This window comes from Aethina tumida, chromosome 4, assembly GCF_024364675.1.
Source record: "Aethina tumida isolate Nest 87 chromosome 4, icAetTumi1.1, whole genome shotgun sequence".
NCBI lineage: Eukaryota > Metazoa > Arthropoda > Insecta > Coleoptera > Nitidulidae > Aethina > Aethina tumida.
The window spans coordinates 11,364,799-11,379,782 of record NC_065438.1 but is presented as its reverse complement, the minus strand read 5'-3'; the positions used below and the strand labels follow the sequence as shown (position 1 = coordinate 11,379,782).

Sequence of the window (14,984 nt, the reverse complement as noted above, 5' to 3'; positions counted from 1 at the left end):
TAAAAGTGTTCTGCTTATTCATGACATATTATATTAAAGACTTAAAGAAAGCTTTAAAATGTTAAATGGGAAGTTCTACCTCTTGTACCTCATATAGTCCAAATATATGTCTATGTGACTGTTGTTTAATTTGGTCACTGTCCAATTTTTACGTAATAAACGGTTTAATTCTTCAAAATTGAAGTTGATCTTTTTTCCAATTTCAAAAAACCAGAATTTGATTTTTAAACACCCTATATTCGAAATAATTTAAAACAAAAATTATAGTAGAAAATTGACTAAAAGTTGTTTAACTCATTGGTGCTCCCAGTTTCATTATTAAGATATTCTCAGAGTATCTGTTTACTTTAAAGATATCTAGAATCACTGTATATAAATAGATAGATAAATAATAGACTCTATCGAGCTTTTTCAATGGCTATCATTATAAAAGACAAGTTTTACAAATAAGAAGCGTAAAAGCCTAATTGATGATTCATTTTATTTATTATTTAACAATAATATAAATTATAAACGCAGCAAAAATATTAATTTAATTGTGAAGACATGTATCAGTGTAATTCAGGATATTGGCCTATTTTTATTTTCTATTTTCATAATAAAAATGTTTTATTAGATTAGGTTTATTGGTACTTCCAAAGAAATAGCAAAAAGGAGAAATTTGATAAAATATAAAAATTCTTATCTTAGCAGCAAAAGCATATTTGAATGTTCTTCAAATGCTTTACTGTCTAAATTCTATAGAATTTTTAACGAAGAACTTTTTATGTTCATTTTCTATTTTTTATAACAATAATGTTTTATTAGACTAGTTTTTTTGGTATTTCTAAATGTATTTTAGAAGAAATTTGATAAAATATGAAAATTCTTATCTTAGTAGGAAAAGTAATAAATAAATATATGCATTATTTTAATTTATGATATTCAAATATTTTCCTGCATAGATTCCATAGATTATTTAACAAATATCTTTTTTATTTTTATTATTATCTAATTTTTGGTATTTCTGGAAGTCTTTAGAAGAAATTTGTTAAATATGAAAATTCTTATCTTAGCAGCAAACGTATATTAATAAATACATATTTCAATGTAATTTAAAATATTTGAATTTGATAAAATACGAAAATTCATATCTTAGCAATGAAAATCATATCAATAAAAACATATTTCAATGTAATTTAGGATATTTGAATGTTCTTCAAATATTTTCCTGTATACATTTCATAGATTTGATAATAAATATCTATTTTTTTATTTTCTATTTATAATAAAATTATTTATTAGATTAGGTTTTTTGGTATTTCTTTTATCTTTTAGAAGAAATTTAATAAAATATACAAAAGTTTTCATCTGAGGAGCAAAAATAAATCAATGTAATTTAGGATATTTACATTTTCTTGATATATTTTCCTGTGTTAGATTCTATAAATTTTCAAAAAAGGGAAAAGTATATTAAAAATACATATATCAATGTAATTTAGGATATTTGAATGTTCTTGAAATATTTTATTGTGCAGATTCCATAGATATTTAATGAATATCTTTTTATATTTATGTGAATCAAAAGGTGAACTAATGAATAATTTTCATTAATCAATTTAATGATCGAATGATTTAAAATATATTTAAAAAATGATATGTGAATATTATTTTAAGATATATTTGACATTTAATTCCATTGTTTTCTAAAATCACAAAAAAACATAGAAAAACATAATTTTATGTATTTAGAAGAATTAGAATTTTTTAGAATTTAAAGACGTATTTATTTTTCTTTTCAAATATTTTTTATTTGTTGACCACAGAAAATATTATTCATAAACCTTTCTAAAGCGATTGGTGGAGAATATAAAGTATATAGAAAAAATTGAACTTATCTCAGATCAGAAAAAAATCGTCAGAAGTGATTTTTAAAATTCCTTTTGACTATAACAATTGTTAAACTTAATAGACCTCTACGAGGTGACATAATTTAAAATATGAAAAGTAAAACTCCAACAAATTAAATTTAGTTTTTACAAATAAAACGGTACTTAAATTCCCTTTTTAAAATTCACCCAATAAAGATGATTGCATAAGTCACGACTTACTTATAATTGCAATACTTTCACATGATCATTCCATTTTTTGTAATCAACAACAACAAAAAAAAAAATTCAATCGTACATCACGAGTAGTAAATTATTAAATTATTTGCGAATAACATGACCTGCCAAGACTTTTACCACGTCGCAATATCCTGCATATCCTCGGAGTTAAGTTCAAGAGGACAATTAGTTAAGAGTGACGTGTGAATCAAACATTAGCCGGAAGCGATTTATGCAGTTGCGTAAGGCATAATAACGCCACGTTTTTCCAATGGCAGTGGCATTTCCACCGGGGTTATCACAAATACCTATCGTCCAATTACGCCGATATTAGCCATAAAGAAGGCAGGCCGACGCTCTAAGGGTCACTCTCAATGAAGCAATCGAGCCTCACCGGGAGCTATCAATGAACGCCGAGGCGGCCGTGCGTTTATTAATTAACGGCCGTTGCTAGTTCGCGAACGCCGCACTCGAATGGTCATAGTTCAATTAACAAGATAGAGACAGATGCCCGCTTAATTGGCTCCCGTGAATCGTTGCCGGGAATCGACGTAAAAGTGCCCACTAACATCGCAATTTACAACCCAATCACTTCTCATGCCATGCGCCCATCGATTTGCTTACCATTTCTGACTGGACTAGGTATGGAATCGATGGTGAGACTGCTGGTGCGTTCGGGCACCCACGTGTGCCTCTGCTCGTCCTTCGGCGGAGATTCGCGTTCTTCCTTCAGGGGCGGCGTTTCAAAGTTCGTTCGAGGACTCGGCCCCGTCACGGAGAGGTGGCGGGGACGGGGCGGCTGAGGCGACGCGCTGCGTCCCAGCTGCGGCAGACTAGGAGACGCCCTTCCACCTATGCAAAATTTATTTGATTTTTGGCCACTTGTAGGTGGTGCGGACGTCTTACCCGGAAACGTGGCGTTCCTCTTGTGCCGTCTGGGAAACACGGCGAGCAATTCGGCCCACCATCGAGCGTCCTCTCGGCTCGCGGCCTTCACGAAGGTGACGCGGTCGGGACTTGTGAGGGCGAGGGAGTGAGGGTGGCCCGTCACCTGTTCGGCGCCGGTCACCTCGAGCACCTTCGACATGTCCACGGATCCCTGGGGCACCGTGTCCGGCTGAAAATAATTAAAAAAAAATAATAAATTATATAATATATATTTTGGAGAATTGAGATAAATATATTTAAATGCTGAAAAACGATTTGGAACAGGTATTAAATATTCTTTAACTTAAAAATGGATTGATAATAAGAAGTTAGATAAAATTCTTAGAATGCTATGAAAAATAAATTCTCTAAATTTTATCTAAAACATTAAAAATCTTATAAAAACCACTTTCATTTTACCACTGTAAGTAAATAATTTATTCTAAAAAAAAAATGACTTCAATTTAATTTGTTATATAGATTAGACTTTATGTAAAAAATATAACATAAATTAAAGTTAATTAATGATTAAAAAATATTTGATTTTGAATTGTAAATAAAAAAAAGCTAAAAAAGGATTAATTATAAAAAATATACTACATCGAGTTGTTAGACTGTAATACATTATTTAAAAATAGGTGTGCAAGATAAAAAAACCTCTAACTTGTATCTTAAATATTGAAAAATAATAAATTATTACTTACAATCAAAACATAAATTATCTTAATTTTTAGTATGATCTCAGAATAAGTGTATATAAAATGTTGAAAAAACCCAGATTTTGAATTGTAAATTAGAGAAAAAATATATTTTAAAGTAAAATTTAATTTTTATTTTACTTAAAAAAAACAATTAAATATTAAATGTAAATTGATTTAAATTAAAAATAATGATTTTAATTAATTTAAAATTGGAAAAATAACAATATAAAACAACAATATTTAAAAATAATTATTTTATTTTATTTAAAATGAAAAAATCAATTAAATATTAAATCTAAATTATAAATAAATTAAAAATAATTGTTTTGATTTAAAATTGGAAAAGCAATAAAATATTAAATGACTATTGATTTAAATTAAAAAAATATTTTATTTAATTTTAAATTTATAAAACAATAAAATATTAAATATAGATAGATTGTTATAAATTGGGAATAATGGTTTTATTTGACTTAAAATTAAAAAAAAGGAATAAAATATTAAATATAAAATGATTTAAATCAAAAATAATTATTTTATTAAACTTAAAAAGCTATGTATAATTTTGTAAACTATTTTAAATTAAAAATGATTGTTTTATTCAATTTAAAACTGAAAAAACTAAAAATAATAAAATATAAAAAAAAATATAATAATATGTAAAATAAAATAATATCTTAATAGCAAACAATAAAAAATAATAAATTAAAAAATATGTGTATGATAAATAATATCTTAAAATAAAGATCATTCGCCCATTCTACAAAAAAAAAAAAAACAATAAATTTTTCACATTAATTTTTATTAATTAACTAAGTTTATTAAAGAAACATAATTGAAACATAACATAAATTACCTTAATTTTTAGTATGATATATTTAAAAAGTAAAGTGTAGATTAAAGAAAATAAGAAATGGATTAATAATAAAAATATAAAACTAGATAAAATCCGTAGGCTACAATAAAATATAAAAAATTACAAAATATGACATAAAAAAATCTTTTAAATTGTATCTTAAACATTAAAAAATAATAATAAGTTATAGACTAACAGATAGTTACATATTCTACAAAATTTATCATAAAGAAAATTTTTTCACTCCAATATATCATATTATTTTAAATTGATTAATGCTTTACTATTTTATAAAATACAAATTAAACATAACAATTATCTTAATATATTTAAAATGAAGAAAATATTGATACAACTTATATTTTTACTTATAAATTAAAGTAAACATTCTTTAAATTAAAAAAAAAAATAAATTAAAACAGGATAATGTTCTTAAGATGCAATAAATTTTAAAAAATTATAAAATGTAAGATAAAAAATTTACTAAACATTAAATCAAACAACTATAATTTCAATGTATGTTTAAAATTATTGGATCCAGTCACAATATATTTATTTTTAGAACTAAAAATCTTCTACAAAAATTGAAATTAATCATCCAAAACTAAAGAACTCGGATTTCCAAAAAATATGCAAAATAATTAGTTCCCTAATTGGCATTTTCTAAACGAAAGCCATATCGAATTAATGAGATTATATTAAATTAATTAATTCATAATTAATATTGACAGGACAAGTTGATTACCACAAAGCTACTATTTTGTTTGAAACATGAATTTTTGAAACAGTACTGCGATAATTAGCCTATTTCACTCATTAATTAAGACGATGTTGTTTTACTGTCACAATTATCATAAATACGAACAAATTTATGCGATTGCCTGATAAAATTTATTCAAATTTATTTGTTTGAATTGGAATAATTCAATAAAATAGTTGCAAAATTAAATTATATTCCGTTCCCACAATATCGGAAACATAAAATGCACCTACACAACAATTATTGGCATTGTTTTTCCTTTCAGAAATATCAAAATTAATTTTGAGTATCCACTTTCCCATAAAGTACGGTAATTAGAATTTCTACATGACCTGCATGCACCCCGATCATACCGAATGATTTCTAATAGTAACAGCCTGTATAATAAGCATTAGGCAACGCAATTCTGATTTTAATTAAATCCGTGATTATATCGACAAGGAATATAATTAAATACCTATATTGAAAATGCAATATTTTATAATTATACCAAAGATTAAAACATAAATTTCGCTTAATTGTAGACTTTCTATTTCTTCATAGGCCTTATCAATTACTTGATCGTCGAAATTAGTTAGTGGGACGGATATTGCTCTTTGTGCGTCCGATGAAAGTAAAATCAAATCACATATTTAGATTATAAAATTGATAAGGTACGATCGTACGAAGAAATTGTGCAGTGCAATTACTTTATAGTCCGCTGCCTCGCAAGCGCACGTAATTACTTTTATGTTGTGCCTTCGCAAAACAAAAGAATTTTAAGGTACGGCCTTTGACATCAATTTGATGTGCTATCTAATTTCTACATGCGGTAATGAGAAATGAGAAACGACGCGATATCTTTAAAACAAGATCTGAATAAGACAATAAATAATCCATATCGCAGTACGATTTCTAGGGATAGGCTTAACAATTAAGCGAGATAAACGTTTTCCGTTTTCCAATTCAGATGTGCTCGTGAAAATATCTTTCCGATAGCGGGAAGAGTGGAAGTAATGTCGGTCGCGGCAATAAGTCTCCCAGAGCAACGAGAGCGCATTCTGAGGCGTGAGAAGGAAGTCATTGTATGAAAATGTCGCATTGGTTATTTTTTCCTCCTTCAATTGCACACGTCACGAAAACAATGGCTAATTACAGTTGTCACATGTGCACGGAACGACCGGACGAAAAACTCTTTCACCGTTCAAATTAATAATTTCTCCTCTCTCCGGCGGATTAACATTGAATGGATGGAAAATGGGCTTTTTATTTAATGCCGTAGGATAGGCGCTGTTTTGTATCGACATTTGTACCACATTTGTGAGGCAATTCCTGGTTTGGTTAATTCGAAGGGATTGGCGCATTGTCCGCACAAACACACACGGAGATCATTATCATCGTGCATTGTTGAAAGGACCTAACCTATGCGTAAGTTTTCACAATATCAATTAAAGCGATTTACCACCGGTTTGTACTCATTTTATTTAACACATTATTGTGCTTAGACTCCGTAAATGACACTAGTTAATGGGTTTACAGAAATTTCACTCTTTTCTTATTGCTTCGGATCAGTTTCTTCTATAACTGTTCAGCAGGAATCACCTGGTATGCTCTCATCTCATTGCTCCTCTAGTAATTAAATCCTGGTGTGTTTTAAGATCATACTGTCACATGTTTAATTTAAAAGTAGTAAAGTTTTATGTAATTATCTTATCGGTTTATCCTTCTTTAAATAAAAACATGATAAATGTAAGGATTTAAACATGCAGAATCCTTGTTTTGTTGTTTTTTATACGAGTGGGCCAAGAAGAGCATGTTTGATGTCTGTAGAGACAAGAATATAAAACAAGAACCTTTAGTTCAAAGTACCACAACTCTATATAAAGCTGGGCCTTATGAAAAATTATGTAAAAGCCATGAACAAAGGTTTTAAGTGTCTTAAAACCAAATTTCCTCGAATCAGCGATGGGAAATTGAAAGAAGAAAACTTTGTAGATCCTCAAATGCGAGAGCTTAAGAAGGACTTCCAAGTATGATGAATGAAGCTGAAAAAGGGCATGAACTGCTTTCGTTGAAGTGTGTCAAAATTTTAAAGAGATTTTATGTACCTAATATTGTATTAATTATAAAATATATGATTTAAATTTGAAAAAAAAAATGCATTTAAAAAAATTTATACGTGGTTTGTAAATTTTATTATTATATTATATATGACAAATTATGCATAAAATTAAAAAGAGGGAATTGTTGGAGGAGGATTAAAAGAAGGTAATAATTGATTATTATTAATATTTTTTAAAACCGGGAGAAACCGGGTTTTTATTTATATTTGTTACAAAAAATATTAAAAAAATATTGTTTTTTCAAAAATTATATTTAAAAAAATTTGTACGTGGTTTGTAACTTTATATATTATATTTTTATTCAGAAATATTTAATTTATGATAAATTATGCGTAAAATCAAAAAGAGGGAAGAAAAAAATAAACGTATACACTCTTTGTATATTTATTAAAAAAAAAATTTTATAATTGTGACAAAAAAATCTTAAAAAATATTGTTTTTCTAAAAAAAGATTAACAAAATTTGATGTTGATAAAAAATAAAAATTTGAACATAATATGAGCTATTTCCACTTCTACTGCGAATAACAGCCCCACATCTTCTGTTCATGCTTTTTAAAACTTTACTAGGGTGTTTCAAAGTTAATACAAACAATATCCTGTTTATTTAAATAGAAAAAATTGTTATGGGTGATGCGTTACTTCTTGGAACATGTATGATAAACTGTTTCAATAAAATTACTGTATTTATCCTATGAGGGGTGCTAGATACATCTTTATAGACTTTTGAATTCTGTCGATCATCATGTACAGCACCTAAATTAAAAGGAAAGTAATTTGAATGATAGATAGTACAGTGATTCCATATAGAAGAGAATAAGAAGTCTTAAAAGCAGTAAAATTTTGACATAATAATCAACTCTCTCGCTTCCAAAGACTATAAACTCCACCTAATTAAAACCGTTAACATTTTCAATTATAGCTGAAATCCCAGCTTCAAAAAGTCCACAGAACTTAAACTGTGAAAGAAATGTACCGAAAACTAGTATCTAAAATAAACCTAAAAAGTGAACGTTTCCCAATCAAATACCTAGGGAGCGTTTAAGAGACGCATCTTGACTAATCGCACGTCAATCAGCATCGTTTCCCGGTTCAAAATCCACTTGCTTCTGTCAACGGCTTTAATTTATTCCCAGGAGGCACATTATTTCCGATAAGTGTTTACATTGTTGGCTCGTACGTTCGGCTTTACGTTTTGTTTCCGGCTTGTAATCGCATCTTCACAACGATGTGAATCTCAGTCGATGACATTGAGATTTTGTTATTTTATTGTTATTTACGCGATGCATGCGATGGAACTGAAAAATATCACGTGTATTGAATTACTGTCGTATCATATCCGGTGATTTGGAATTGTTAATGATATGTAAAGTAAACAATTTTGTTGTAACAGTGTTAAATTGGACGGCGGTTTAAAAATAGAAAATCGTCGATATTCGTGGATGTTGCAGATGTAATTTAATTATGCAAAACCGTAATATTTTTTGTAAGACAGCTTTCTCATAATATTTATTTATATTCGAGGAAAATTTGAAGCATTTTAATTCGAACTCTCTCTCGAACCTGTTGAAATATTGTATGTATGGTATTATATTAATATTGTAACATATGGGAGGTATTAGAAAATATTATACAATTTTTCCATGAATAAAATAGAATAATCACTCTCACAGTGATTATAATAAATTCACAATTAAACATAAAATAGTTTATTTTTCTTTCAAAGTAAACAATATTTTAATATTTCTAAATAATAATATTTAAAATAATTTAAATTGCTTAATTTCTTAATCTGTATAATATCAGCAAAATTTTGAAGAAAATGATTATTCAGAATCTAAATAAATAATTAAATATTTGAATTTTCATTCAACTATATCTCCTTCTGAATTTGATAATTACTTTTTAAAACTAAGGAATAATTTAATATATTCATGTAAATACCTATATATAATAATAATATTTTAATATACGATCAAATAATTGGAATATTTAATTAATTAATTTTTAATAGACTGACTGAAGTGCATAATATTTTAAAGAATTATCCTATAATATTGTTCAAAGGGAACAATAAAATTTAATTTTAGAATTAAAGAGGAACTAATCAAAATATTATTACAGAAATACTTACACAGATATTACAGATACAGAAATTTTTGAAATTGAAAAATAATTAATAATATTATAATATTTGAATATTGTAATATTCATTCAAACATTTAGAATATTTAATTAATTAAGTTTTAATAAACTGAATATTTTAGAAAATTATCCTTTAAAACGTATAATGATTAAAACAACAAAAAAAGTTTTTTAAACTAAAATAACTAATAAAAATAATATAAATTAATTATTATATTATATTATGAATATTATTATATGAAATTATATTTTAAATTAATTAAATTTAAAAAATATTTTAAAAAAACATACTTGAAAACGTATTATCAAAAAAATAAATGAAAATATACATAAATTATATTAAATTCCAACTTGATACACAAGTAAATTATTTTATTGAATTCCACAACGTGGTAGCCGTTTTCATGAATCAATCCTACAACATCATCAATTACTGACAGTGTTCCAAGCACAAAAACTAAAATAATAGGTCCGCCACAAGAGTAAATCAAAAGTACTTTATTAACGTAATTAAGTGTAATTTTTTGTGACACAAGAACCATCCATTCAGTGAAATCGAAACGCAATTAATTGCCGCAGCAGTAGAAACCGTTGCCCCCGAAGAAAAGCGAAACCGCTAATAATTGCGACCTTTTTTCGCGGTCTCATTAAATAATTATCCGTCGGACAGGTACGGCGGACATTTCAGATGCAAAAACCCACCCGACTCATAAATAAACGGACGCATAATCGACGCGGGAGATGATAAAAACGGCGGCGGATCGGGTTCAACGGACGTTCAGGCCACGCCAACATGCACACTCCACGTACGACATGGGGGCACGGATCGGAAGTAAAAGCGGCGGCGAAATCGGAAATCTGTCGATGATTGAGCGGCGAAAAAAATGGACACCGAAACCGGCAAACTTTTAATTGGCCGGGTGCACTCGTCTCGACGCCGCGACAGAAGGTGCACTTTCACTCTGTGAATGACATGTGTGAGTTCGTTGATTTAGGAGATCGATTTACTGTTACGAAACGGGCGGACGTCTTTCCTGCATCTTGCCGGAGTGGAAACGTGTTTTTAAGCGTAAAACTTGATAAAAGGTATTTGAAATGTACTAATTATATAAAAAAATACACAACCCACATATTTTCTTAAAATTTGGAATACAAGTAGGTACCTACTGAAATAAGGAACGATTAATATTTGAAAACAATTGAAAAAAGTCGTCCATTTTATGTTTCTATTTTCTTTATATCTTTAAGGTATCTCAAACAAGCGTATAATGTAGTTTTTATCGCAATTTGTTTTATTTTGTAATTTATATAAAATGTTTAACATGTCTAGAGTACGAAGAAGAGGTTCCGGAATACCCGGAGCTCCTACAAAGCCACAAGACATTTGGTTGACCATTTCACCCCAAATTGTTAAAATAAAGTTTACTTTCCAGTCCGCCTAATATATAATATAAACTTGAAAATAAAATGTATAATTAACAGATGCTTTATTAAGTTTTTTATTAGTTTTCATAATATCTTATTTTTTTACACAACTCAGATGTGGGAAAAGAATTTCAGAATTATTTGAATATTAATATTTTAATACAAAATTCCACGACTTAAAAGTCTAATTCAAATTTAAAAAATGAGATTAAATAAATAAACTATTTTAATATACAAAATTTGATTTGAAGAATTTTTGAATTATTTATACGTAAAAAAATTCTCATTTTATAGCAGATATTAAACACAATATTTCACGACATAAAAGTTAATTAAATGAAAGTCTAATAAGTAAAAACAAACTTTATTTTAAGATGGACATTAATAAATTTATTATAGATATAGGAAAAAATATATTTTTTTATTATTTAAATGAATAAAATCTTAATTTTTAGAAAAATTTAATTACAAATACGTTTCTATAAAATTTCAAGATATAAATGTTAATTAAACGAAAGTTTGATTCAACAATAAGGAAAAACTTATTAAAAGTTACACATGTACATGTACAAAATGTGAATTGTATAAAAAAACACCATAAAAGAATTTCTGAATTAATTAAATACCATAAAATCTAAAAGTTAACCAAATGAAATCCTTCTTTTAAAATAAGTAAAAGCAAGAAGCAGTTTAAAGATTCATATTAATAAATTAATATTTTAATGTACAAAATTTTAATTATAATAAAATTAAACTTCGACATAAAAGTTAATTAAAAGAAAGTTTAATTGGAAGAAAATAAGTATTTAAATATAGAAAATTTGATTATTTAAAATAGAAATGATTTGAATGACAACATTAATTTATTCGAAAAGAGTAAAATCCTAAAATAAACTAAATATATACACTAGTGTCATTATTATAGCAACTTAAAAAAATTTAGTCATAAACGTAATCCCCCATTGTTTCTATGGGGTTGACGTCTGAAAACTGGGACACACAAGACAAAACATCGATGGTTTGGTCTTTTGATCAAAATTTTGGATGTGTTTGTGATTGTTTTACGTTGAAATACATTTGTTAAAAGCACCTCCGCCAGAAGAATTGAAGTATCCCCATAATATAATTGAACCCCCATGTTTCATTATAGGTATAACAATCTTTTTGGGGAATTTTTGTTCCTGTAGGATGTTCAACATAAGCAGAACAATTCTTTTTATAAATTAAATTGAGACTTGTCACTACAAACTATTCGTTCCCACTATTCTGTGGTCCAGCGAATGTGATCATAAGCAAGTCAAAATTAAACTCTTTTCTTACAGTTAAATACATTTATAATAAACATTAATTATCATATTTTATTTATAAATTTTATAAATAATGTAATAATGTAAAAGATTAGTCCTTAACCACAGATATAAGAAAGAACAAAAAATCAAAATTATGGTGGAGGAGCCGGTTATCCAAAAAATAAAAATTCATATTTGTTGTATAATATCAAATTGCAAGATGAGGTAATATTGTACAAAAATACGTGTTATTTTTGCGTATAGTATTTAAAAAAAATTGTTTACTTACGTGTTCGTCGACAGAATAATTGAGCTCCCCATCGTCGTAGAGGACGAACCATCGACGTTGCCACCTCTGAAACGAAAATAAAAACATTTATAAACATAAAATTTTACATGTAAATCCGGTCGTGTCAACATTATAATCATCATTACATCAACAATCGTATAAACAACAAAGAGCAAACATTCCCGCTATCGGTTCAGTTTGCAGTGGCGATTATTTTTCCGGCTTCGCACACAAACGGCATTTCGTTTAATGACGGCATTGCCGCGAAGAATGCAAATACAAATGCACTTGAATGTTAAAGCGAAGCGACCAAGGTGCACGGTTTATCTCGGCGTAACGGTGCACGTGGCGACCAAGGCAAAAATTCGAAGGTCTCACGAGTTTTTCGAAATTCTCGACTTTGGTGAGATTGGAAAATATCAAATTGGAATAGAAATCTTGGTTGTTCAATCGGTTATTATTTTATTTGGAATTTGGACCAGATTTTGTTGTTTTAGACGACAATGTCAGTGGTGGAAATAAGTATGGAATATTTATTTACTTATTACAATGTTACTTCATCTGAACAAATGTAATTTACTTCAATCACATGTTCTTATTTTTTTGTTTAATAAAAAATCAATTTTCTCTGCAAAAAAAATATGATTTATTTCATTAATATTAAAAAATAATTAACAATAACTCAAATATTTCAAAGTGGTTCAATAGGATTTAGATTAAGAAAAGTAACATACTTATTACATTTTTGACAATTTTTAAAGGGATTCCATAATTTTTAGGCGCAGTGTATTTGTTGCTATATAGTGCCACTATTTATTATATTTATTATTTTTGAAATAATTCATATTATCCACTTCAAAAGACACACAGTGTAATTTGCATTAAGGAGAATAAGGACAATCAAATATTTCTAATAGACACCAAACCCTAATTTGTAAAATTGAAGTTATTTAATGTGCAAAAACCATCTCTAACGGGTTACAGTTTTACCATTAATTTATGCCACCGAAAGACATTCTAGCCGACCTTTAACACTGTTTACCGCAACAATGACTTACTCCAACGACCCCTGACTATCCCGACAATTTATTTATTGCATGCAAGCAATTTTATTAATAAACATTAGCCACCAATCTCCGTATCTAATCAAACGCAACGGCGACTTTAATGAGCGCCAGACATGAAACCTTACATAATGCACAATCAATCCGCGCCGCGAAACAAGTGTCAACCCGCCATATCGTGTTAGTACGTGGAAAAAATTGTCAATTTACGCGAACAATTGGCATTTTTGTGCAGGTGGTTCGGTGCTACGTGACATTCTGCGACCCGTGCGATGCGGCAGCTCTTCCGCGATGCTCTCTCATCCTTCCCCGATGCGATTCGGTTATTGTTTCGATTATGTAAACGTTATGCGGGCCTTCGTTCTTCACATGTTCCGTCACGAGATGCGTCGCGGGATAATGTCGCCGGTTTTGATTTAATTAAATGTCAAAATCGCCGAAATGCCATTAAGCCTGCACGGCGACTTTCAGGGTATCAGTTGTGGACGTCGCTCTGAAATCGTGTTTTCTTCCGGATTTTTCAAGACAGTTTATGAAAATAAACAAAAAACTTGAGTTCTGATTAAAAGTGTTTACAGTAGTGGTCATAATTATAGCAACTTACTCAAATATATGAAAAATATGAACTGGACTACTTAAATTGGATGTCAGTACCTATAACTTTTATTATTATTTTTTTTTCTGTTATTGTTGTCTAACCTAATTTTATCCTTTAAAAAGTTTTTACTTTTTTATTTTTCGGTGACAAAATTATAGCAACTTTTTACTTATATATTCCATAGTTCTCTGTGAATTTATATCGATTTATAGTGACGAAATCATTGATCGACTGGAGGAAATGGTACTTGCTGAAATTAGTTTCAGGACTGTGAGAAAGTGATTAGTAGATGAGAGCTCATTTGACCATTGGTTTCTACTAAAATATGAAGTAGTTTTTAATGATGACTCCAAATTTAATTTATAAAAAAAATATGGTAATATTTATGTTAAATATTCTAAAGAGATAGAACTACACAAAAACTTTTTATATGAAATATGGTGGTGGTTCAATTATGCTAAGGGGAGGTTTCACTTCTTCTGACGTAGGCTCCCTTCAAGAACCTTGAAGGAATATTGAGTTCAATATATATCAATGTTAAATAACACGAATTTAATTATTACAAATCCCTTTCAAAATTGAAGCTGTTCTATTTATGTCAAGCCCAATTCAGAAAAATATGTGTAACATTTTATAAAATTAAAATATAAAAGTTTTTGTAATATTGTGTAAAACAATGTAAATTACTGTATTGGTTAAATTATTATACATTTTAAAAAGTTGCTATAATAATGACCAATAC

General features: G+C 28.2%; 1 protein-coding gene across 1 annotated transcript in view; it reads right to left on the bottom strand.

Moving 5' to 3' along the window:
• LOC109594194 (protein outspread) overlaps positions 1–14,984 on the bottom strand; it is a 141,300-nt gene that overhangs the window by 22,034 nt on the left and 104,282 nt on the right. Inside the window, exons 3-5 of the mRNA XM_020009394.2 lie at positions 12,581–12,646; positions 2,994–3,204; positions 2,712–2,939 (exon numbers count right to left, since the gene is read on the bottom strand). Coding sequence (XP_019864953.2) covers positions 2,712–2,939; positions 2,994–3,204; positions 12,581–12,646 — 505 coding nt within the window. The remainder of the gene's footprint in view (positions 1–2,711; positions 2,940–2,993; positions 3,205–12,580; positions 12,647–14,984) is intronic.